Here is a 26,497-nt window from a genome sequence, read left to right as displayed (position 1 = left end):
TCACCATAAAAAATGTCCACCCAGAGATCATCAATAGCATAAATTTACCCATCAACAAGCCTAATTTGTTCCATGTGCCATTTATGAAATTCTAAATACATTGTGACAAAGCATCTAAAAAGGTATGCCATGACATTTAACTAGGGTCAAAAAACATCTGTGCAGTAAAAGGAGAGGTGGTGAGCTGCTGCAAAATATGGAGTACGAATGACATTAATAACAGGTGAAGCAACCCCCTCCATCAAGACCCCACGCACAAAGTCATCTGATCCTCCCCAAAACAGCATGTGGGGGGAAATTGCAGATTGATTAATCTTTTTGATCATGCTTTTTTAATTGTTTTCCTCTTCCTGTGACAAGGTATGGTTTATCTAGCGGTCTCTAAAACAGTTGGTGAGGATGTTTGGTAGGGGGGTCTGACACCTCCTCTTCTTGTTATACTTGGCGTAGAGATAGCTAAGCTTTGTTTACACTACCTTATACTTACATTCTCCGGAGTTTCTTCAGATCGGCGAAGGCTCGGGAGGGGACTACAACAATGTGATTTTGCTCCAAGCGGCTGTCAAAACAAATTTTTTATACGCAATGAAGATAACAAATATTCAATCACTGAGAATTATTTTCACTGAAATTTAATACCAGGCTTGTGGTTTTTGGTTTCCCACAACAAATTAAGTGAATGAAAAGGCCAGTATAATTTTGAATTTTCCCCTGAAAAATTAACTGAAAGTGACAACAAGAATTACCTGAATATTAATGAGAAAAGAAAGGGTTTTCAGGGGGGAAAAATTAACAAATACTTTACAACTTAACTCAATTTTTTAAACAAATACTGTAAGTCGTTTTCATGCCAAGATGTTAAAATTTCACGATTTCTTAAAAAGTACCCATGGCAATGGTTTTAATTTCATATGCTACATGAACTTATTTTTAATTTCATATACCCAGTTAAACATATTTAAAAAGCAAAGATAGCATTAAAAATGGGTTAAATTTCATGGAAAAATGTCAATTCCCTAACATAATGAAATTAAAACCATCATGATTAATTGCCAATCTACAGTACTTAACAACTTGGCTGATGATGCAACATTCTACTTACATTTCAGTGACATCGTCAGGAAATAAGGAGGGGAACTCTGTAAGTCCGGCGCCGCGACAGTCCACCACCCCGTTGTTACAGCGGCACTTTTTGGGACAGGAAGCCACGGAGGAGCACCTGTCCCTGTGTTGTGTGGTGTCCTGACCTTCGTGTCCAAAAATAATAGAAAATTAAAGATTAATCAACACTACTGTGAAATGACAAATTTTCTTGGGGGTTTTATTTTAATTCTAAAAATTAATTCATATTTTTCCAATTGTGGAGAGAAACATAAATTCATGTCCACCACAAAAATGTAAAATTTCATATGCATTACATGTACTAGTTAACATTTTTCAACCACGAAATGAAATCCCTAAAAAAAAATGATTTTTTCTTTAAACCTGGAAAATTTGACCCCACGAAAATATGTAATTCAACAGTATCACACCTTAATTAAGTCAACACTTCTGTCAAGTCAATATGCTAGACAAATGCTCCCCCTTTAAGCCCTAAAGATTTCATACAGCTTTTTTTTGCATCAATACATGTACAGTGAAGCTTATCTAATAGAGATATTGTGTATTCCAGAATCCTGCCAAACAGGGTGTTAACTTTCGGCAAATTGGATTGTTGAAAATGTGTAATTGCCTAATCCGCAATGTTGTCTAATCTGGCCAATTTCTATGGAATTGGTAGTGCCTGAACTTTAAAAAACTTTATCGTAGAAGGTTTTAATTCTTGATTTTAAGAGACAGAGACTGGTTTGTCTCACCTGCTGGACACTGGAAGCTGAAGGGATGGACCTCGTCTACCTCTATGTCCTGTAGGTTGGGTGGGGCGGAGCACTCTGTGTACAGACCCAGACTGGGGTTCTGCTTCAACCACTGGGACAGCCAGGCCAAGTGACAGTCACATACAAACTTGTTATCTATCAGTCTCCTACAATTTAATTCATAAAAACTGTTTCATGATTTGAAATGAATTTATAAAAATTTCAAACATCCCTCTAAATCAATTTTAAATTCATAAAAGTTGTGTCACAAACTTCCCTCTGCATTCAAATAATATTTTTTAATTATAATCTTCAAATATCCCTCTCCTACAGTTTTAAAATTTACAAAAATTGTGTCATAAACTTCCCTCTTTAATCAAATATAAAATTGAAAAATTATCTTTTGAGATGATACCCCCACCCTTTACTTTGCACACTTGATTGAAATGTTTAGAGGACAAAATTACTATGTTGCACTTTTGTCAAGAATTGAGGTCAGTAGGTAATCTTTTGCAATTTTTGACAATAAGAATTCTAGCTAGCTACCAATGATGTCCTTTGCTGAATAGAAATTGCATAATCTCATACACATATTAGCATTAGGGTGATATTTCTAACAATAAATGTGTTGGCTTTAACCTTCATTCTACAACAAGAGGACATTTCCTTTTCCCAAAAAACCCAAACTGCTCATTTATCATCCCAGACAGAAAGAAAGAGATGACTTGGTACAACAATAATTATCTTCCATTAAGGCCGAGACATGCAGGGAATTCTTTAATCTCTCAAGTATTTTATCAAGAATCTGGGAAATTTTTTTATCAGGTCTTCAGAAGCTAGCCTAGTTGGGCCTAATCTCTGTTTTATAAAACATTGACCAGGGCGGGAGCAATCTGGCACCTACAGTGTCCGGAGACTGTTCATGTTGTCAAATAGGTTCTTGGGTAGGGACGTCAGCTTGTTGTAGTTCAGGGTCCTGTAAAACGAAAATAAAAGATTTCTCAATTAAAATATCACCGATTGCAATCAGTTGCTTATTTATTTTCTACCCTCATAAAAAGTTTATTGACTGGATGCTCTGATAACATCATTCACCATTTTCACTTTAACTTAAAAATTTGCTATTTTTTTTCTTCTGAACCCGAGGCATTTATTTTTCTCTCCGAAAATTTTCACTTTTTTTTCCAATTGCAATAAAGAGATTATCTGCCTCAGTCACTGTCAGATATACATTTGACAGACTGTCAACAACTGTGTGTGTTTCTTACAAGATCTCCATGTTGTGAAGTGGTTTAAGCGCTGTCTCTGATACACACTCGAGTTCGTTGTGGTCCAGTTGTCTGGAAATAGAACACCCATTAGTCTCATCTCAACAATAACATACCCTATCAAATTCCTACCCAATATTTATCTTCTTTCTCTAAGACATTTTTTTTGGTTAGAATGGGAGAAGAAATGGTTTTTATATTAATTAGGGCTAAACATATATGTATGCATATCATGATTTGCCCATATTAAAAAATTATGATTGACCTTATTAAGGTGAGGGACTTAATAAATAGATGTATATTAACAAGTCTTTCACAAAAGATTTCAAACAGGTGTTAACTTATTCAAAATATGAGGTACCTAGAAGAAGCATTTTCAAGGTTAATGATTTTTTTGCCTGTACAATTTTGATTTAAGCCAATAAAAGTAAAGGGTATACCAACAGATTTTGAAAGTACTGTAAGAGTGTAGAAATTTCCCATAAATTGTAACCCTTCTCTCCTCTATATGCTAGAATAGCTCCCCCCCCCAAATGAGTTAGAATTTAATTTTCTGGCACATACCCACTTTCAAGAATACAAATAACCCAAGTGCACTTTATGCATTTGCTAAAGAAAATGAGTTAGAAATACACACAATAACCCAAGTGCACTTTATGCATGGCCTCCTAATCCAACAATTCACCAATTTTTTTACATTGAATAAAGTGTCCTCACCCACTTTTTAAAATTTTCATTGACAAAATAAATTTTATGATGTAAACTAGGCCTAAAGAGGTTTCTAAATATGCACTATCAAACAAGATGCCCATTGTGAAACGTTTTCAGTTTACTCAGACCTTTACAAATTATATTACGTGAACACTCCATGTTCCGACAATGCAGGGAGGAAAAGTTTTTTCACTTTAAGAAAACATTCTTTGATTTCTCACAGCTATTCTAGACACAAAGTTCATAATAATCTTTGCAGTTGAATGAATATACAAAAGAAAACTCAATATAAAACTTTGTAATTTGGGGTGGGGTGTCTGGTCCAATTTTGAGGAAAAAATGGAAAGAAACAAATTCAAAGCATGCCAGTCAGACTTGATATGGGAGTCGGAAAAATATTTCAATCGCAATGTTTACAATTACAAGTGTTTAAATAAGTTTAATCTGAATACCTCTTCAAGCCAATGTTTGTGTGTCATAAGCAAATATGACAAAAAATTATGACTCTATTCAACCAGCTGATCACGTAAGATGAGAAAACAGCTTTTTATTCACCGCTGGGAAAAACTTCACCATTGTCAACACTTCACAAAATAATTGGTCTAGAAAATTTGTCAAACAGATTGTCAGATAACTTGAGGGTTTATACACAATGGAATATTAAACAAGGCCAGAACCTCACTGCCTTACAGACAGATATGATATTGTTGCAGTTTGAGAATATCTACTGAATCAGATACATTATCTTCTTTTGCATTATGTAATGCTAACTACCATATTCTGAAGATTAAATGGGGTGATAGGGAATACACCCATTGACATAAAGGAATACATAAGTTACTAGTATTTTTTCATATGCAGACTTTTGTTCTGTTATATAGTGAGTAATTTGCACTATTGTATTTCATATTTAGATGATTCATCTTCTGGTAAAACATGCATACAACGTACTTCTAAAATTTTTTATTGTATCAGAAATTGAAGCTTAGAGTTTAATGTCAATTTTAAGTTATCAGTACAGTTTTCTTAATGTTAGTGTGAATTACAAGTCTCTCTCATGGGTTTGTTTAAATTGTAACAGTTTGAAATTTGCACATTTTAAAAAAAACTTTTTTTCTGGTTAAAAACAAGAGTTGCACGATTATAAATTCATTAAGACGTGAACAAAACAAAAGGGCTGCTTGACTCTAACAGTTAAAAAAAATCCTGTTCATGCATTTAGAAATTTAGTGATTTTAATGATAATCATAATTGTGTGGTTTTAATGAACATGCAATGTGTCATCTTCAACAAAAAATGTTGTAAAAAAAAGTCTCATTGAATTGCTTCTGAGTGATTCAAGTTATACAAATTACAGCATTCTATCATATTCGGATTTTATTTTTTTTTCCCAGAAGACATGTGATCTGAATCACCATCATATTATGATCTCATTTCCTTAAACTAATTATTAAATCACCTGCCTGCTTTCAAGGCATTGTTACATGCACTTGGTCTAAAATGTATTATAACCATAAAATATTAATCAATGAAATTCTATATATATAAAATTCAAAACCAGGATGGTACCATAATACGATATCATGATAGAATGTTGATAATTATGGCATGCTCCACATGATTATGCTAGGTCCCCTGGGTCATCAAGAAACTAGTTTCAATTTTTAACAGAATTGTACTTCAAAATAATTTTTATTGCTGCTTAAATGTTATCGATATTACCAATATTTTGTTATGATTGGTAATTTTCCCATACAAATATGTGGGTCTATGTTTAAACTCTAGATATGCAAGGGTTATACACATAAAATAGAGGACAAGCCTGCAGATTGTGCGTATATTCAAATGACCGTAATGAAATACGTACAAATTACGCAGCACAGTGGATCCCGACAAGGTCTTTTTTCCAATCACTTTCAGCTTATTGTAACTCAGGTCTCTACAAAAAGGAAAAACGATATATACTACTAGCATTAATCATATGGCTTCATAGACAATAACCACAGTTCTCTGTAATATTGAGATAGGCTAAAGTAATATACTAGGAAATATGGAAGACACAAAAACATTTATTTTATGTAAAAACATTTGCTCATATTAGCACACCTGTTTCATAATGTATCAAATGAACTGCAGGCCACCCCATGAAGCAAGCTAGTCTTTGTTGGTGTTTTTCTCAGTTAATACAGATGTAACATTTGATAACAATTGGAAAATCATGTTCTTCAAAAACACACATACATTAGTGGGTATACTTTGAACTTAATAATGTCTCTATATACCTAAGTCACACCTGCATTGCCCCAATACACAAAAATATCAGCCTTTAACGATCTTAAGTAATGAAATTGTACAGGTGTTTGTTGGGGTCCCCTTTTTCATCCATTAAACATCTCAATTTATAGAATATGACCTCAATTTTCTGCATAAATAGAAAATAGATTTTAACCCATTTTTTCACAAGTCAATTGAAAAATATTTCGCATTCTTAAAGTCTCGAGATTTTACTGATTTCAAGTCCAACAAAATCAAATGGGCATTTTAAAACTAACTCAATATCCCTCTACACATTACAGAGAAGAAAAATCTGACATCAACTTTTTTTCGAAGGGTTGATTTTGTAGATAAAGTTCTTCGGAGGTGCTTATATGGTCTTTAAAAAGACAAATCAAATGAAAATAAATGTCCGATTTTGGAGACGTGTTCATTGAACGGCAATCGGCAAGTAAACCCGAGTAAACACTTGTGGGAAGGCCTGGGTGCTTGCTCTCGAGTCCTGTATCCTAGCTACAGTCATTCCTAACCAAAAAATACCCCAACTTCACAGAAAAATCACTACACTGCTCAACTCATACTGGATGAGATGAAAGGTGCTCCATGTTCAAGCCTATCTCGAATTTATCATAAAATCTTGAATTTCTTGTGTTTCTCATTTTATAATGAGTTTGCTTGTGTTTGTTTTGAGGGTAGAAACATGCCCGATTCAATAGCTGGGTTTATCCGAGTTCAAGTTTTGGTCAAGCATTCAAGCAGAGTATTTCTGTATACAATGCGTATATACACTTTGTGTTCAGAGGTACATTTGGCCATTTGCATTTTAATTAGAGTATTATTCACCAAGAAACAAAAAATTTCCTTTATATCCACAGCGAAGTTTTAATTCTCCTGCTTTGAGATTCCTTAGCTGGCCTGCCCACGAAAATGATATAATTTAGAAACCTTTTAAACCTGCAATAAATAAACAATCTAACAATGATCAATTTTTCCTCCTCATAAATCCTGATCTCCAAGAAAAAAGTAGTAAAAATGTCATCAAACTCATTTTACCAGAATAAAATTGCAGCAACAACCCAGTATGATTTTCATACCTTTTTTTTTTACTATCTTTTCTTTTTTTATGCTACTTTTATTGCACCTCAAACTCCTTAACATTAAAATTGATTTAGTTTACATGCACTAACAGTCTAGCTAGTGTAAAATAAATCAAGTCCTAAGACTTTCATCATAAACTTGACTTTAAGAATCTTCTTGGACTACAATCTTGATTGAACACAGTCTAATTAGTTTTTATCTGATTTTTTCCCCAATTTAACATTAATTAACACAGTGTGTGTCTTAGAGATCCCAACAAGTTACAAACTTTGAATTCGACTCCCAAGTTGATACAGTGAATGCCTTCAGAAGCTATATCATTACCATTATCTATCATAAACTAACGCTAAACCAGCACCTGACACAGTGAGCTAGGGTAATTACAAATGAGCAAAGTGTTTGAACAAGTGTTTTAACCATTCTTCATTAATTGCAGATATTATCGGGCAGCCTGAGAAATTTTCTCATTTGATGACTTTGTAAAGAGGTCTTCATTCATAAGTCCAATAGATCAAATGAGCGAAGATTCAGTGTGTTAAATGGTTATCTGTCAAGCGATCTGTTGCTTTGATCAGCTTACTGCACAATATCTCTTCTGTTCTAAACCCTGTACTTCTGATTTCACTTTTTCTATCACCCTGAAATGGGCAAAGTCTCTTTTTCCACCTGCCTCTGATCAGCATTGATATTCTCTCCCGATGAGAATAAAATTGGTTGACCACCAATACAGAGCAGGGAAGAGTACAATTTTTTTTTCTATGATGGTTATCATTTTATCTTGCGATCTTTTAGATCTGATTAAACTTCAATTAACAATGCATGGCTTTTAGATAGCGATGATTGTTTTCAGCATAGTTAACTTCTTTTAAAGAATAATGTATTATCGTCCGTACACAAGGGCATTTCCTCGGGGTGTACGAGAGACAATATCGCTGGGTGTTTCTTTTCTCGGCTTGACATTGAAGAGGGGACCTTTTACATTCTCGCGCGATGAGTCTTGGGGAGCATGTTACATTTTTTCAAGTCAGCGGACATGAATGGAGATGTCAACTGACTTGCAAACATCGACATGGAATGTTATTACAGCTCTTAGCCAAAAAAAACCTGACATTAAACATTCCCGTAATTAATCTTCTCTTAATGGAAGACGACTCCATGTATGGCCAGCCCTTTAAAAAATTAAAATGGATCGGGTATCTTAATATTTTGCCAGAAGTCCTCAACCATAAACCAATCTACTTGTATCTTACCAAATTACAAAATAGCACCAAGTTCTGCATGCAACTGTACGTACTTGACTGATATAAGCAATAAGTTGAAATCAATTTGGCTATCGAGTTTGGGTGGTAAACCGATGAAATTGATCTGGAATTTAAACAGTGCATTTTGTCATCTCTAGCACATGGTAGAAAAGGTAAATGTCAAGCCCTCGAGTTTAGTGATTGTCAAATGCACCTCCCCATCGACCCACAAACCACACACCAAATGACCCAAGGTGTCTCATAACAGAGAACTTTATAACATGGATTCACACCTCTCAAAATTAGCCTGTTTTACATTTAAACCAAAATCAGGAAATGTATGCACTGTCACTTAATTCTTCATTGTCAACATGTGCATTAAATTCCAAGTCATGAATCGTAATGCTTTCTATCAGTGTAGAAAACTTAAGGTGTTAAAATGAATAAAAACCTGAATATATTGTTCTCCCAAAAAATGTTGCATATTAAATTAAGGAAGATTCAGAGTAAGGGGTAGACTAACCAGATTATCATCCCTATACTAATCATGTTAATTCTCTTTTATCATATGTCTATAGGGTTGTTTGTACAAGTAACATGAGATCTGTCTCAGAGTCTATCAATGCATGTAAAACGAAGAAAGTCTTACGCCAGAAATGGGCCCCGATAGGTGTTAAAACCATTAGCGAGGTGATTAATGGGGAAACGGTCACCCAGGTACAAATGTTGGTAATCATGTTTCTACCGACCACAGTAGCGATATCTTTGTAGTGTTTGGCCATTATGATGATATGATACAACATTACAAGCATTAAGAGGACCATGGCTCCCAATGTTATTCCTCCCCCTGTCAATAAATCACGGACAGGAATTACAGAAATTGACTGTTTACATGCTTACTAACCCTGGTCAAGTCTGGCCCCCCAAAAATTTGTCAGCTTCAGAGGGCCAATCTCTTATGAGTGACCCTAGCAAAATCTTTTGTCAACTGGGTGTTCACCTTAAAAATAAAATTATAATCAAGAGAAAGAAAGGGGGCATAAAATTACTGTTGCTTGTCTGGCTGAGAGAGAGAAAAGAGAAAGAGAGAGGGGAGAAAGAAAACTACTACTGCTTGTCTGAGAGGAGAGAGAGAGAGAGAGAGAGAGGAAGAAATAAAACTAATGTCACTTGTCCAACTGGTATTACAAACTAAGAACTTCACCAAAGAGAGATATAATTATTCCCCCTATAAAGGACCTTTCCTTAAAATGTAGACAAAGTCATTGAAAGGACAGAGATCAGAACCTGATATCTCTAGTCCCCCCTCAAATGTGAAGAATCTGGACAATTAATTCACACAGGTATGTGTGTTTAGGACCGGTAATGTACCACACGATACATCTCCCGATTCATTCACCCACAAAACCGCACAGGACACTCCAGCCAAACTTATCTCCTCATAAACCACATTCAAGAAAAAAATTTGACAGATGAATGAAAAGACATCTTGATACTCTCCATGTCAGTGCATCTAATTAAGGGATTGGAGGGGGGATACGCTAGTCTTCTTGCTAAATAAGGATGATGTACACACTTAAGACGTAGACACAATGCAGGTTTTATAATGTCAAATTTTAAGCTCATTTCCACCAACACACACTATAGCTGTCATAATCATCTTAAAAAATTCCTAACTGATGAGAAAAAAACTCATTCATGGACAGCTGTTAAAATATATGACCAGCTAAAAATGCATGTGACGATGCATGCATTCATTAACTTTTTAAGGGACTCATTTATCAAAATATAAGTCAGCATTAATTTTCTTTTTATAATCATCTCAGGTCATTTCCTACATATTTTTGTTTCTGCCCCATAAGTGCATTGTACTTACACTTTCTACGTTATGAAAATTAATGTATAAATTTTAACAAAAATATTTCTAAGAATCTGGAAAACTGCTGCCTTTTTGAGAAACTGTCAAACTGCTAGCTTTTATTAATCACTGAGAAGAAAATTTGCCACTTGAGTCTTGATCCTTATAAGTAGATTAATGAGCTGGTACATAAATGTCCCTAGCTGATCACTGATAACGCTGACAATGGTGTCACATTTCTCCTGTCCGCTGATGGCCGTGCCTGGGGGGAGGGGCCCTGGCCGGATTACACCATGGGTGGGACACAAATTTGTTTTTAAACACAAGGCCTCCCTTTCACTAAGCTGTCAAGATGGTCATTATGTGCCATCAGCTCTGGATGATAATGCAGACTATGGACTGAGAGTCAATCATTATAGCATCAAATAAATTGCTGTGAGAATTATACAGTCTGAAAGCTTTTGGCAGTTCTTTTTCTTTAATTGTTTGCAAATCACTGCATGTAATAGATATAATTACTTCTTCTAACAGTATCAGCAAAAACATTAAGAAATGTTTGGAATAGTTTTCTCACAAATCAGTGATTATTGGAAGTTTTGTTCTATTCTTTTCAGGCCCTGTTGAAACAACTGAAAGAGATCAGAGAAAAGAATGTAATTAAAAAGATTTGCAGGTGCTCGAAGATATGACCCACTTTTCCCCTGATCAAATAAATCTACACTTTTTGGGGGTTTCTTTCACCAAAGTTTATCACTCTCATCGAAAAACTGAGCAATTGTTGGGACTAATCTTCTCCACTGGGTGTTACGACACACAAACAATTAGTACCCCACGGAGTCACGTAATGCACAACATGTCACAGGAGGAAAAATGTCACGGCTCGGGTATATACCCCCGCTCTTAATTACAACAATGACATCAGGTACACAGAGATGTCAGTTTCCTTTAATATTTGCTCTTCTTGTTACCCGATTAGTTCATCTCTTCTGCACAAAAGAAATTCAGTGGGGGTATGGTACACTGTAAATAGCAAGTACTTTCTAAATACGTTTTTGTGATTGCTTTTCCCAGTGACTGCTTCTTGTTCGGTCGTCTTGCCATAATATACTAGAATTATCACCTGATTAAAACCTTAAAGTTAAACACAGCAAACATTTGCCCCCCGCTACTCCAGACCTACAGCGAGTCAACACTTCATTTAGAACAAACAAATTCTACCCAAATACATTTGTCCTAAAAGACATTTACTTCATTCTTATAATGTCAATCACCTTCAATCAAAAAATACAGAAAATTCAGAAATTTATTTAAAATTGAATGTTAATTATCCCCTTTCTTCACATCACCCTTTTAATAATCTCACTTTTTTCATTTTAGAATTTTATGTGATTGAAACTGAACCATTTTAATTAAAAGATCACTTTGGAAGATGATATTACAAGATTTCCCCCACAATTCAATGCACATTAAAGGTGCATGCAACTTTACTTTTATCCCTTCATGTGTGGTTCAAAAATCACATGCAGATTCCTTGCACTTTTAAAAGCAAGGTCCTACTTTGAGAGACAATCTGTTTTCATTCAAACATTTGATATAGACAATCAAAATTGTAAATGTTTATGTTACAGCAGTTGTTCCTACACAGGTGGCTTAATTATGGCTGAGCTCCACTGTGCAATTTCTAAGTTATGAAGAAGAAATTGAAGGGATGCAGAATTTCTTTTTTCTGCTCCTAAATATAGAGAAAAACTTTCTGGCACTTGCAGCTCTAGATGTTTAAGTTACCTTAAATAACCTTTCATATTTTACCACATATTTGTCAATTTTTGTCCTTTTTTTTTTAAAATAATAATAATAATCTTTATTGCATAATACACCCATATGGGTCAAGCAATACATTTAATCATTTCACTTCTCTGGAATACCCTACAAGTAGAGTAGAAAGCAGAAAATATGCAGGAGTTCCCTTATAATCCTTTTGGCGGATCCATTTTTTAACATCATTTCCCCTTCAAAATCTCTAGAATCCAGACCCCTTCGCCCCCTGGGCCCCCACCAGGGCTTTGGTAGACCTATTTTAACCCTTCAAAATCTCTAGAATCAGAAAACTTTGCCCTGGATGGGGGCCTCAGGAGACCCCTTGCCTAATAATCCAAATTATATAGCTAACACACTATCTTATCTGTCCTGTGTATATCCAATAAATTACCAGAACTATGTGCAACCCCCCTCATTTTGTCTGCTCTCAGTGTGAAGGGGTTAATTTTATTACAAAGATATTTGACACCGTTTATTTTAATTCCGTATACCCAAATTATGCTCTAAATAGCTTCTCATATTTAATACAAATTTTGGAACCTGATCTATCACAAAGAATTGTTCAACTTCAAAACAGCATTGCAAGGATTACAAAGGAAAAAAGATTAGTAGTATAATAACAGGGTATTCCATAAGGTGTTAAGCCCACTTTACTAGCAAGTCACTTTAATTTAATGGATGTCCCCTACATTATTTTGCATCAGATATAAAAATAAGAAAATGCAGCCAATTTCTTAGGCTAATTCTTTGAATACGTTGAACTGCCTACCCAAAATATATCAGTAACCCATTATTACTGAAACTTTAGATATAATGGCAATTCATCCTCTGATTATACAAAAAAATAAACAAGAAAAAACAGCTAGTGCACCTCTTTTACCACAATTGTTACAAAATGTGACTCATAATAAGTTGATTTCTAACCGCAAAAAGATACCAATTTCATATGAACTAACAAAAAATCTCTTTGTTTCTCTTTGTTCTAAACATTCCGACAATCCCATCTCCTTGTTCATTTGTTCTGATCTTAATCAAACAACTCAATTCATTTTCATTTCTTTTCAGCAAATGTTGGTTATTATTTTTCTGAAGCATTAATATATTTAGAAGGCAAAGATCCTTTGGAGTGTACATAACTTTGATTTTACAAAGAAAATTATTTCTAGCTATATACATCCTATGATGTATTGTGACGTGAACGTTCCCCTTAATAAAAGCCACAGAAATCACCATTATTACTTTTAGATCATGAATATGTAACAAGAAAAAAAGATCAGAAATAGGAAAAAAGTTCAATAGCCTAAACAAAGTAGGGCCTTGTCAAAGAATAAAATAACAAGCCCTCATTCAAGAACCCACTGAAAAAACACAAGTATTGTGATCAGAGTTCGCTTAATGACAGCTGTGGGATGACCATAACGGAATATACGATGTTCACATGAAAATTACGGACTGCTTCCAAAGAAGAAACACTTGAGCATTCCTTCAGAGATTTACAGCATAACCACAGGAGATAAGAGGAGGCTCTGATCCGTGTGTTGGAGAGGGGGGCTCACTAATAGATGATGGACTTAGGATAATACAGTTCATTCCATAGATTAAGATAGGGTTTCTCTGGTGGATTAAGGGAATGATCCGGTTAATTGAATTATCTGCATGTGTCTATAGCACTGAGGAGAGTTCAGTTAGGGATTCTTTTTATTATCACATGCACTAAGATCATTAATGTTTGTCTACACCATGCTGACTCTTAATAAAATGGGCTTTGGGTTTAAAATAATAAAAATCAGGAATTAATGTCAAATCAAAATTATAATTCAAAAAGTGTGAAAAAAAAATCAGTAAAATTAGTAGCTGTCAGGTGTTAAAGTGACAAAGTAATATCAAGATAAAGATTTTGAATTTGACATTTAATAGTGGAGTATTTTTCCTATTTGTAGAATTTTGTAGTCAGATTTGATAAGTACACTGTAATACACATAAACCTTCATCTATCCCTAGAGCTTCCATTCTCCTAGCTGATAAAATGTCTCTCTATACTATCTTAATGAAAATCAGTGAAGGGAAGGTCAGACTGAAGGACACTGGGAGAGAAGGGGTTAACTTGACGACTCTAATCAGAGCTCATGACAAGGATCTAAAGACTGGAGACCAGTTCCTGCAATAAAGGCCCCGTCCACTGTCTGAAGTGTGATGTATTAATAGCGCTTCCCCTGCCAGACATATGATGGGGACCTCCCTCACCTCAGCTGACCTCTTCCACAGAGGTCAAAATAATAGATGAAACACAGATGTAGTCTGCTTGGGGAGGAGAAACAGTCAGGGAGGCATGAAAGAAAAACTGTAAAAACAGCATGAAGGCGAACGATCTTGTTTGTGTGGTCAGCCACCAGAAAAGGGATAGAGCTAGGTAATACAAGAAATATCAGGGTTATACAAGAAATATCAGGGTTATACAAGAAATATCGAGGTAATACAAGAAATATCAGGGTTAAACAAGAAATATCGAGGTAATACAAGAAATATCAGGGTTATACAAGAAATATTGAGATAATACAAGATATATCAGAGTAATATAAGATATATGGGTAATACAAGAGATATAAGGGTACATATATGTAATATGAAAGATATCAGGGTAATACAAGAAATATCAGTTTAATACAAGAAATATCAGGGTAATACAAGAAATATCAGGGTAATACAAGAAATATCTGGGTAACAAGAAATATCGCAGTAATACAAGAAATATCGAGGTAACAAGAAATATCTGGGTAATACAAGAGATATCCGGGTAATACAGGAGATATCAGGGTAATACAAGAAATATCGGGGTAATACAAGAAATATCGGGGTAATACAAGAAATATCAGAACCACTTCTGATTAAGGCTCATTTAATGGCCATCAGTAAAGGAGAGATCTGATTCTGTGGAAACAAGGCTCTCTCTCAGAGCTTATAATACAGGGGTTGTCTGAAGAAAAAACATAATACACAGACAGGGTGTTTTATTTCCAAAGCACTGCCATAGAAAGGGGGATCAATAACTGGAAAATTCAATACTGGGAAAGTCAATCCAGATGGGATATATATTATACCACAGTATACACTTTGATGTTGCTAATCCCTTGGGTGTGTCTTAGTCACTCAAAATACAAATGCAAATCCCCAACTGTCAAAATACATTTCTTTGCCCATAATTCAATATGTCAGATTTTACTAGGTATAGACATTGAATCACTATTTCTTTTAATTTGCACATATTGAATAGTTTTCTTCTCTTTTATGTAGGTTTGATTTGAAAAGTGTAAAACTGAGCTGCCCCATATTTTAGCTTTAAATCGGTCACAGAGATGTTCAGAGGAATATTTTCCTTGACCAAGACAAACTGTAACGGTCATTTACCCCACATTTACTAAAAGACTTACCAGGTCACATTTTTGGGGTCCTGAGAGTTGGCCTATATGGTTAAAAATAACTGTTACTCGTCTTGCTCTTTGAACTCTGTATGTAGATTATTCTAATTAACATATATGTTTTCATTGTCAAATTAAAACTTTTTTGTTGTCATTTTTAACAAGGAACAGACTGGTGAGAGAAAATTCTCTTTTTAACCCTTTTGGGTGGTCCTTGATTTAACTTTCTAACTATATGCAATTATATTTCAATTAAAATACATTGTTTTTAATATATATGAAAAAATTACTTTGGCATTCATGAAAATCTCCTCAAGAATCTATGCAATCAAATGAAGGAAATTTCGTTCAGTATATCGAATGTGGCATTTTATTTTAATAGCATGTCTTTGAAAAAGATAGATAAAATTTTAAATATAGCCATGTATTTTACCACACTTAAAAACTCTGCTTTTTACATTCCCCCCTACAAAGTTATGCCGATATAAAATTCTCATTTCATGGAGTAGAGGAGACATACATATTCGTTCGAGAAAAAAAAATCCATGAATTGCTAAATTTTAAAAGAAAAAAATTTCAAGTATGATTTTATAAATAGATATCACTTGTCAAGGACTGAATTGTCTTTAGAATATCTGATGATTTGTTGAATATGTCGCACGATAAGCTGAGGTTTTAAACAACCTACAGGGACCCTAGATCTTAGAGGAAGACCTATTAAACTGATAAAACATCAGTCTGTAAAAGAGCGCCATAGCTCTATAAGAACAATATCTCATGTTCATTGAAATTTGACACAGTAGGGGACTGATCACATCCCCCCCAATTTCTTGAACCTTTAAGTCTGCGATTTTCCCCCCATAATGCACCACACATCTGTGCGCCTATCTGGTGAGGATTATCTTCCCCTGATTTACAGAATCTCACTTCAAAAGAGAAAGATGTATCGTGCCATCACAATGACACGTCCAATGTTGTGTCACGGTGCACCTTAAATCTATTTGATTGAACACTTAGTCTACCTGTGATCTCACGTTTAATTAGTTGATGTAATGCATTCCCCCCACCTATCACTGATTTCGTTGCCTAAATACCTGGGCAGTGTTGAACCCTAGCAGGAATTTTAAGCTAGACTGTCAAACAATAGGGTCAGCAGAACTTCACTACAAACAGTTAACTGAAGTATTCAAAACAAAACTTCTAACATACTGAATGATGTATTTTACACTTTGACTACTACTTTCCTGCATATAGTTCTTGTAACTTAATTAGAGGCATCTTTTAAAAATATAAAACAGTCCAATATGGCTAAGATCTTTTAAAAAATTTTTTTTTCTTATATCTGTTGAGGGCAATAAATGATTTCAGTAAATGCTCAAATATTACTGTACTAGACAGTACAGAAATAATTCTTGTGCATACTTCATTTAAAGACATGTTGGTTCTTCAAAATAAAGGCTGTGGAGTCCAAACTGCCGATGATTATTATTCCTGAATCTTGTAAACATTTGCCTTGAGATGTAGAAACTTGAATCAGTTGGTCAGTTCATTGGAGGTAGCTCTGATAGAAAACACACATGTAGGAGGGTTTATCAGTGAAATCAAAGTTAGGTTCATGAAAATAAATTCCTCTCCGTCTTTCATTCACTTTTGTCAGTTCTAGTAATTTCTTTACAAGATGTTCCTTAACATTACATATGTTGTATAGATCACATGATTGGTCAAATTTTAAAAATCTCACTCCCTCTCTCTTTCTTTCTCTCTCTCAAACACACACAAAATCCCAATTACGTACAATTTTACCACTCCTGAATAAAATTTTCCACTTCTAACATTATAAGCAAAACATTTCTGTGTATTCAATTGTGCCAATCATTTTCAGACCTTAAAGAAATCTGATACTTTTAAGTGAAGCAATAAGAACAGATAAATGTATGAATGAAACAAAATTATTTCATCAAGGTGTAACTTCTTATCAACTGAAGTCCACTTAGCATCAGTCATTTACACCTAATCCCTTTGAACTTACAGACCTATAACAATATGAAAGAAATATTTCTTTGTGTGATGTGAAGGCTTTCTCTTCTATGTGTATTCATCCACATTAGCGTTTTCTTTACAGAGGTATATTTACTGCATGATACAACTTAACACAAATCATTTTTCAAAAGCTGTCATCACTTTAAATGCACCTCGTATGTTAGGTTAACAACTGAGTAATAACCTTTTTCTTTAAAACCTGAAAGCTCTGGGCCAAATAAAAAATTATAAATATATAGTGAAAAATTGAGAGAGAGAAAAAATGTCATTTTCTTTGAAACCTCTTACATCCAGCGGGTATATAAGTTTCTGCACCAAAACACACAGAGACAGATTCAAGCCAAGCATATAGCGAGAAAGATGTCAAGGCAGTGATAGAATCAAAGAGAGCACACATTTCATTACACATTTTGTAACTACGAGAGGGTTATACCAGATCATTTCATGAATGACGAAGCAAGCAATACACTTACTACAATATTATTTTTTTTTTGCTTCCCTGTTATTTTTTTTATATGTTTATATATGCAAGACATATTTAAACAAGCAACAATAAAAAAAAAAACTCCCTGGTCTACAGACATCATAAACAAGCTATAAATATATACACTTATTGGAATGACTTAGCACACAACTCCATTAGCAATGAGAAATAAAGGTAGCATAAAAACAAAATGCATGAAATTGCACTTCTCAGACATCAAAAAAACCAAAACATACTTAAATATTTTAAAAACTTTTTAAGCACAACTCAAATGCTTGAGTCTCCCTTGCTCCTTGTGACGGCAAAAATAATGGACCCCTCTCAAATAACAGTCTATAATGAAATTGGTCTCCATGACATATTCTTCTATGCAAAGTTGTTATCTCCCATCGTAAAAATGATGTGCATGTGTGAAAACTGAAGAGGACGCCATCATAGAAGCTAGATTACTGGCACCACAAAGTACGCCAGGCACTGGTTCTTATTTGTAAGATGGTAAATAATATATACATGCCTCCTCTAACTTATTATTTTTTCCATTCTTCTGCACACACAATGGCCATGATTTTATGGCAATATTTGATAAGACTTAAAACCTATCAACATTGATCAATCTTTCAAACTTCAGTCTCTTTGGCTGGCCTTGATGTACATGTTACGGTTAACATATACTCAGAATGGATCAAATTTACATTACCCGGGTAATTAGCCAACAGTAGCTTAGACTACCAGCATGCCTTGGCATAATTTTAAAATTTGGAGACTCCAAGGCATTCAAACAATGCGTTCACTATTGTACAGCATAAAAATCTTTTATTTCATAAGTTTACCTTTATTGTTTTAAAGGTTTTATTTCTTGGGTTTTTATAGAAGTAATGGGGCTACCTCAACATGTTGGTAAATGCATGTTACAACAACCTGCTTGCAATAAAATCTGTAATAAAGCATCAGAACTTTGTCGTCAACTTATTTCTACGTTCAAATTTACTCAAACGCCGTGTGTGTCCTTTCAATCAAATACATTGTTCCTAAAAAGAAAATACGTCTATGTTTGTACATTTTCAGCCAAGTTTTGCTTTTATTTTATTGTCCACAGACCTTCTACATGCAATAAGAATGAAAAATTTCAAAAGATTTTAAGACTTAGGAAAGTGACATTCATGAGATCAAAATGTGTGAACCTGCAAAACAGCCCATTGTATTCCAAGCATAGACAAGTCAATGCCACATGTATTACCCATGATGAAAGCATCAGGATTAACTGGACAATGTAAAAGTACAGCCTTCCAACAAATCCGAAATCTTTATAGTGAAAATAAGATTTCTATGTGACACCTTTCTTCCAGTCATCCCCATGTAGCTATACACTTCGATTATCCAGATGATTAGGGGAAATAACTCCGTCTTACAGACCCCTTGTCGACATTAAGTGCATATAAACTGTTCTGAATTACTACCACATGGGCCAACATATTAACCCACAGAACTTCTGTTCTCTTAATAAAGAAGTATATATGTTACATTTGTACCATAATTCTCATAATATTTATGTTCCACCTGCTATAGATAAGCTTCCATTATCTGATATTATCCACAAGGTACCATATCTATAAGCCAAGTCATTTCCTATAGACCCATGACTACTCCATTATTGATAAATTTTAGGTTAAACACTAGACCCATTTCTACTCTATTTTAGGCTATATATTAATAGACCTATTTCTAATCCATTATTTATCAATTTTAGGCTAAACACTAGACTCATTCCTACTACATTTTAGGCTATTCCTACTCCTGTATGTATCAATTTTAGGCTAAATTCTAGACTTATTCCTACTGCAAAATTTATCATTTTGGGGATGAAATTAGACCCATTCCTACTCAATTATTTTTCAGTATTAGGTTAAAATTTGACCCATTCCTATTCCATTTTAGGCTACATCCTAGACCCTATCCTACTCCATTATTTATCAATTTTAGGCTAAACATCAATTCATGACATCAAAAGAGAACTGGGTATTGAATGTGTTTTCTATATAAAAAATATTTTTGTTTTTCTTCTTCAATCTTGATCATTCTATGTGTGGTCACAATATTATCACCAGAAAAACAGAAATGTCAAGAACTTGTCACAATAAAAATGAAATAGATTTTAGATTTTCTCTTTGATGTTACTGAGGCATATCCCTTAATCTACATATTGAAATATGGCTGTCAAAATCATATCAAATACATCATAAAAAACATAGACTAATTCAAGTTTTGTAGATGGAATGCCTAATAAACATGAGAATTCAGCAACAATTTGTAAAGGTTAAGTCAATTTAAAAAAAAAAAAGATTTTGTTTTTATATCAAGAAGTCAAAATTCCCATGACATTAATACTTTCTTCAATTGGAAGTGCAATCGTAATCTTTAAACACTGACTTGCATTAATGCATTTTAAAGACTTTAGTTTATTCGAAGAAAAACCTGAGCTGCCAAAAATCCCACCTCCCACCTCATGCTTCTTTACAATTAATGGGTTTATTTTTCAATTATAAAGTCTTTTTACTTTATCCTGGTGTGACAGAACATTTTAAGGTGAAGCGCAGTCCTAATGCCAGCTCAGTTAGACATGTTAATGTTTTCATAACACCTTTTCTTTTTCTCTTACTGGAGGTACAAACATCCTAAACACCTTGACAACTCCGACAAAAAGTCAGGATTTTTTCAAAGATCTTTCTTACAATGGACTCTTTATTCCATTATGTCATTTGGCAAAATACAACAAATTCCTTCATCAGTTTGTAAAACATATTTTTAACTTTAAAACACAGGTAAAGGAAAGAAAAACATCTTTTAGTGGTAAATTTGCTAAGTGTGAAAATTTATTCTAGGTATTCCTAACTTATAGCACCTCTCAATTCTTTCTATTTTTCGTGTATAAACCTGATATAGTGTTATTAAATTGAAATTTATCAGATGAACCCTGCAAACTTCAACTTCACAGTTTTCCCAACGAAATAAAGAGTAGGCCTAATCAATATTCATGTTCATGATCTACATTATAAATGGAGGATTTTCTTTTTCTCAAACTTTGAAAATTTAATACTCAAATTCAATCCCACCTCAAATTTGTTTTCAAATGGCAAATGCATCCAAAACTAAGAATTTAGATTCCATAAATTTTGCAACACCTGAATCATTCAGACCAGAGCAGCATTTCCATTTGTAAATAACGGCTTAAAAAATAACATTGAAATAATGATTGTGAAATGTGTCCTTGAATTAAGAATCAGATTTATAAGACCAAGTCACAGAACAAGAGAACAAAGTGAATCATCCTTTCCCACAGTGTTAAAGACTGCTACCACTTTGCAGCCCAAAAATCTGCTAGAATTAAAATGTAAAATGTAAAAGCTTTCTATGGGGCCTGAATAATAATGTAATATTGACTAAGAATCTGAATTCAATCCCTTTTTTAGCACATCCTCCTTGACCTAATCTTCAAGTTTATAAACAGATATTCGGGAAAACGATATAACCAAATGTCCCACATTTGTTTTTTCACTTAATCTTGAGGTCTATATAAACAAAATTTAAACAGTGGTCCAAGTAGGTACTTACAATCTTTGAAGCTTTTTCATTGAAGCAAACAGGTTGTCTGGAAGCTCTGTCAGTTCATTTCTGTCTATTCTCCTACAAAGTATGAATTAAAAAATATATCTTTTCAGGACAAAGAAAATGGTCAATGAAAATAATCACTGGCTTTATTCTTTCTTTTTAATATTTTTTTAAAAATCTATTTATTCAGAATTTTTACACATAGATTAAAGAGTTACATGTAACATTGAATTGTTTTTGCTTCAAATTGTATAAAATTAAAAACTTTGTATTATTTGTATATTCAAGCTATATAATACTGCTTGTGACCAAATAAAAAATTACAAATTACCAAAAGCAGGGCAGAGTTTTTTTTTTATATCAATAAATGACTGAATGATAACATGCAATATACTTCAGATACAAAAACTTGTAGTTTTTCAGTCAATCAATGGAGATCACATACACACAAAACAATATAACTGTCCCTTATTTCCCTCTATTATGCCAGTCAATATATAATACAGTTCAACATTTCCTATCAATTTCTAATGCAGTGGTCATTAACTGCATGATCATGTTACGTGCTATTTGGAATATTGTTGGTATTGGGACAGTGGGATATGCCTTAGTACTATTTCATCTGACAGTGGCAACTTTAATAAAGAGTCAACTCAAAATTCACTGGTTTATAGTATCATTGAAATAAATATTGGAAATATTACAAAAGGGTCCTATTCCACTATTGTACCAACATTAAAAGAATGTCTACCATCATCAACAGGATAAAAGACTATTTCTACCTACGTATATTAATACCTATGGCCTCCAAAGGTATTTTTACCTACTTTCTGCTTTACTTGCACTTTGTGGCCAAATGCAAGAGTAACATGGTGAGCACAAAATTCACACAGTGCACACTATGATGATCATTTACATAAAAAATATTACTTCGTATATTATCATTTTGCTAGAAACTAATCACAAAAGGGCCCAGTCCTGTATTCCATCATATTGTACGATTTCAACAAGAAAAAATACAATTAACTTATCATCATCAACACGACAAGAGTTATGTGAGGTGAAAACCATCTTGTGGTCGTGCGCGAACAGTGGTCGCGTAAAAGCTAAATAGAAATAAAACCAATCGTGGTTTTCTTTTTCATTTCCAAAATATACCAAATACCACCAAATCGGTTCATATTTTTCATCTTCTTCAGCTTCCCGCTCTTATGTCATCTCAAAAAAATAATTTCCGGTGATTCTAAAATCGGAATTTCTACCGATGAGCTTTGTATTTCCGGATGCAATTTTTCTGTGATTGTAATAAATCTGTCATCGCTCATAGTGACAAATTCTTTAAGATGTGTTAAACAAAACATCAACTACCCTTGACAATAAAGAGCAGATAATTGAATATAATTGATTCACCGATAATCTCTGATAGACATGGCAAAGTAAATTTTCTCCTGCCCCGCGGGTGTTAAGAACAAACCAAGACCCTAAAGTCGCCCAAGAGTCTGCTCTGCATGTCTAATACTGGCCATGGGGGTCGATGTCGTTGGGTGATAATGGGCGAGACTTATGATAAGCCACTGCCCTATTTAGATAATGGTCACAATTTGTCGAAACATGGGGAAGAAAACGATACAAATCATTACAAGTATAGATCTATCATAACTGCAGGAGATAACGGAAAAGTCGTAAACGAAATTAATTAAACGGGCATAAATCTCAAATGTAAACTCAAACTTACGTAACTAAAACAACAAAACATGGTTGTCGACAAAACTAGATATATCTTGAGGAAAATTCATAAATATTTCTTTCAGTGGATTTCATAAATCATGCATTCAATCATATTATCTTCTCATACACTTCGTTAAAAATCAGATTCAAAAATCCACCCCGCCCCTGATTTCATTATTCCATTCATAATGCACAATTCATAATATCAAAAAGCTTCACCCTGCAGTATACCGATCGCCAATAACTACAAGATCTAAATGGCCCTTGCAGCTGTGTAATCTACTTACAATCTTTCCATTTGGTCAAGATCTCGAAATGCTCCCTGCTCTATAGTGTGTATCTTGTTTTCTAGCAATTGTCTGAAACAAAAAACCAGTTGGGCTTCGTGTAATAAGAGATGATATTTGATATACTTTGTCTTTTATTGAAATCCAGACACTTTGGGTGGCAGATAATAGAAACTTTGTGTGAAGATAATTATTTTAAAAGGTGATACATTTCTTGCGAAATTTTATGATTTTTTTTAAAATATACTTTTTTGAATATCTACTTACGAACAAATACTTCTATCTCGGACTTAATTTTAATTCATTCAATTCAGAACAGTTTCTTTTCATTTTGTTTTTAGTTCATCTATATAATCGGAAAAGACAGTTTATACCCTCCCCCCCCCCATTAAAAAAAAACTATAACATCTGCTTTTGTTATGTAATTAAGTTTGAAGCATACGTTGATCAGGTGTTCGGGGGAAAAGGAACTTCAAAACCCATGATCTCTAATAAAACAATGTTTGTATGAGAAAACATGGTAACCCAATTTTTAACAATATTCCAATAATTCCGAGTTTGCTTTATGTACAAACTGATGACTGTGAGAATTTAATTTCGTTAGAAGCCCCCTTGGACTTATTTGCTTGAAGAAGTCACATTAAACTGATACATGCTGAAGAAGTTATGTAAGCACATGTCGAATTGGCGGTGTGAGTGATAAGAGACCTAGCAGAGTAAATACAGAGAGATTAAACATTATGGAGTGGACAAGGAGTTTTTCTTTGGGGCAAGTGTCAAACTCACTCAAAGCAACTGATTTCGCCGATTTTATATGTTTGGTGTTAGAAAATAATGTTCTTTCCCTTAATGAAGTTCTTTTCATTTTTATCCGAAATTATGTAATACTCTTGTGCGAATATATATAAATGCGTGCTTTTGGCTTGTGTATATATTTAGGATTGATAACAAAATATGAAATAAGATACCGAAAGAAAGGTTATGGTAATCACAATGAAATGTAACAAGGTGGAATAAAATCATCAAGCAAAAATGCAACAAGATAATTAAATAAAACAGTGTTACATAACAAAAAAAGAAAGCATGTATGTAGATAATTTGATAAAATCCACACCAATAAATACCAGTCATTAAAACAGAAACAAACTGTAGAATAGTAGTAAACTTACAAAACTTTCAGATTATTTAAATTCTGTAGATCATTTCTTCTTATCACCGTTATATTATTGCCTTGTAATTCTCTGGAAATAAAAAAATATATTATTAAAATCTCTCTCTCTCTCTCTCTCTCTCTCTCTCTCTTCATGCAGACAACACAGTCAATGTTTTTTTTTTGGTCAGGAATCTCATTTTTTTAAGTGAACCGAAAGAATAATTCTATATACATTATGACTTTCTAAATAATCAAATACACGATATTTAATGTATAGCAAGTTTTGCATATTTCTATTCATATTTTATGTATTTTACTTATAGGGATTTAGTAAATATATATCCCTGGCTTAGCTATATATTTCATAAATTCTTTATCACACGAAGTACCTTAGCGAGAACGTATTTAGACTACGTAGATATTTTAAGCTGTCGCCTTATTGGGTCTTTACTTTTAAGACACTTTTATCAATATGTCTTCAATTATTTGCGATATCAAAAGCGATAGCAATGTTAGTTTGTTATTGTATTTTCGAAGGCAGCTAGCTGTAAAACTGTTAACATGTATTCATTGCAATTTTATGTTTATTAATACCCTTAACGGCTTAATCGCATAAGCGGACTGGGGTGCTCAATGTTAAATAAATATTTAGAATATACTTTAAAAACAGGTTATCCTTGCTGACCAATTCCACCAATTCTTAAATTATCATTATCGGACAACCTCGTAAAAAATCTATTGTTTTACATTTAACTATCTTTAATATTGTGATAATAAAAAAATTAAAAAGTCGAAAAGTCGACATTAAAATGCATTAATAAGGTTTAAACTTCACACCTGCTCTGCGAGATTAAGTATTTCTTAGTGTAATTAATTCTTGTAATTAATTCGTGCACTATACTTACAAGCGATGTGTTGCTGGAGGAATTCCACTTGGAATAATTTGTAATTTTTTATAGCTACAATCTACGGTTTTTTGTTGACAAACACATTCATTCGGACATGCCATAGCGGCATTCAACGAAATTAAAATCATCACAACTACGAACATAATATTCCACGTAATGTAATCCATAAAATATAATTTGGGTTTCATCTTGAATAATTGGATATATTTTTCTCAAAATTTCATCACTACAATGGCACGGCGCAGAGATTTATAATATTATATATCCCACAGTAAAATCCTGAATGCAGTGTAATATCGCCAGAGAAGGCTATCCCTTTAACTTATTTCAACTTGTACAGGTGTTCCTCAGAAATTCCAAATCTCCATTCGTCTGGTTTTCTTTCTACTTTCACAGTTATCGAAGATGCACGAACCTTTTTAATCTGAATTTAATAGATGTCAAATACCCTGTATATCCTGTGAATTTTAGTATACGGAATTGTTCGATGCCGATTCGTACTCTACGCGCTTTGGGCTTAATCCATTACGAAAATTTGGGGGTGGGCGGGATTTCTTCGACCAATGAGATATGTCCTGAAGCGCTTATATACAACTTCATCGCATTCTTTACATACATATTTTAATCTAATTAAAATGATTTTGTTCGGACAATGCCAAATTATATATATAAAAAAAAGAATCTGACCGTGACATATTGGTTTTTAAAACAAATTTGTTATATATCAAAGGTATAGACTCTATGTGTTAAT

General features: G+C 33.7%; 1 protein-coding gene across 1 annotated transcript in view; it reads right to left on the bottom strand.

Moving 5' to 3' along the window:
• The window catches only part of LOC134235373 (slit homolog 2 protein-like), a 46,194-nt gene extending 19,932 nt beyond the window's left edge, over positions 1-26,262 (bottom strand). The window contains exons 1-10 of the mRNA XM_062717509.1: positions 25,744-26,262; positions 24,855-24,926; positions 23,686-23,757; positions 21,674-21,745; positions 5,703-5,774; positions 3,125-3,196; positions 2,761-2,832; positions 1,857-2,023; positions 1,103-1,247; positions 488-559 (exon numbers count right to left, since the gene is read on the bottom strand). Coding sequence (XP_062573493.1) covers positions 488-559; positions 1,103-1,247; positions 1,857-2,023; positions 2,761-2,832; positions 3,125-3,196; positions 5,703-5,774; positions 21,674-21,745; positions 23,686-23,757; positions 24,855-24,926; positions 25,744-25,934 — 1,007 coding nt within the window. The 5' untranslated portion in view covers positions 25,935-26,262. The remainder of the gene's footprint in view (positions 1-487; positions 560-1,102; positions 1,248-1,856; positions 2,024-2,760; positions 2,833-3,124; positions 3,197-5,702; positions 5,775-21,673; positions 21,746-23,685; positions 23,758-24,854; positions 24,927-25,743) is intronic.
• Positions 26,263-26,497: the final 235 nt, after the last annotated feature.

This window comes from Saccostrea cucullata, unplaced genomic scaffold (assembly GCF_032062105.1).
Source record: "Saccostrea cucullata isolate Sc308-1 unplaced genomic scaffold, CSIRO_AGI_Scuc_v1 ctg2368, whole genome shotgun sequence".
NCBI lineage: Eukaryota > Metazoa > Mollusca > Bivalvia > Ostreida > Ostreidae > Saccostrea > Saccostrea cuccullata.
Note: the sequence above shows the minus strand (reverse complement) of the source record. Positions and strands in the feature narration are given on the sequence as shown.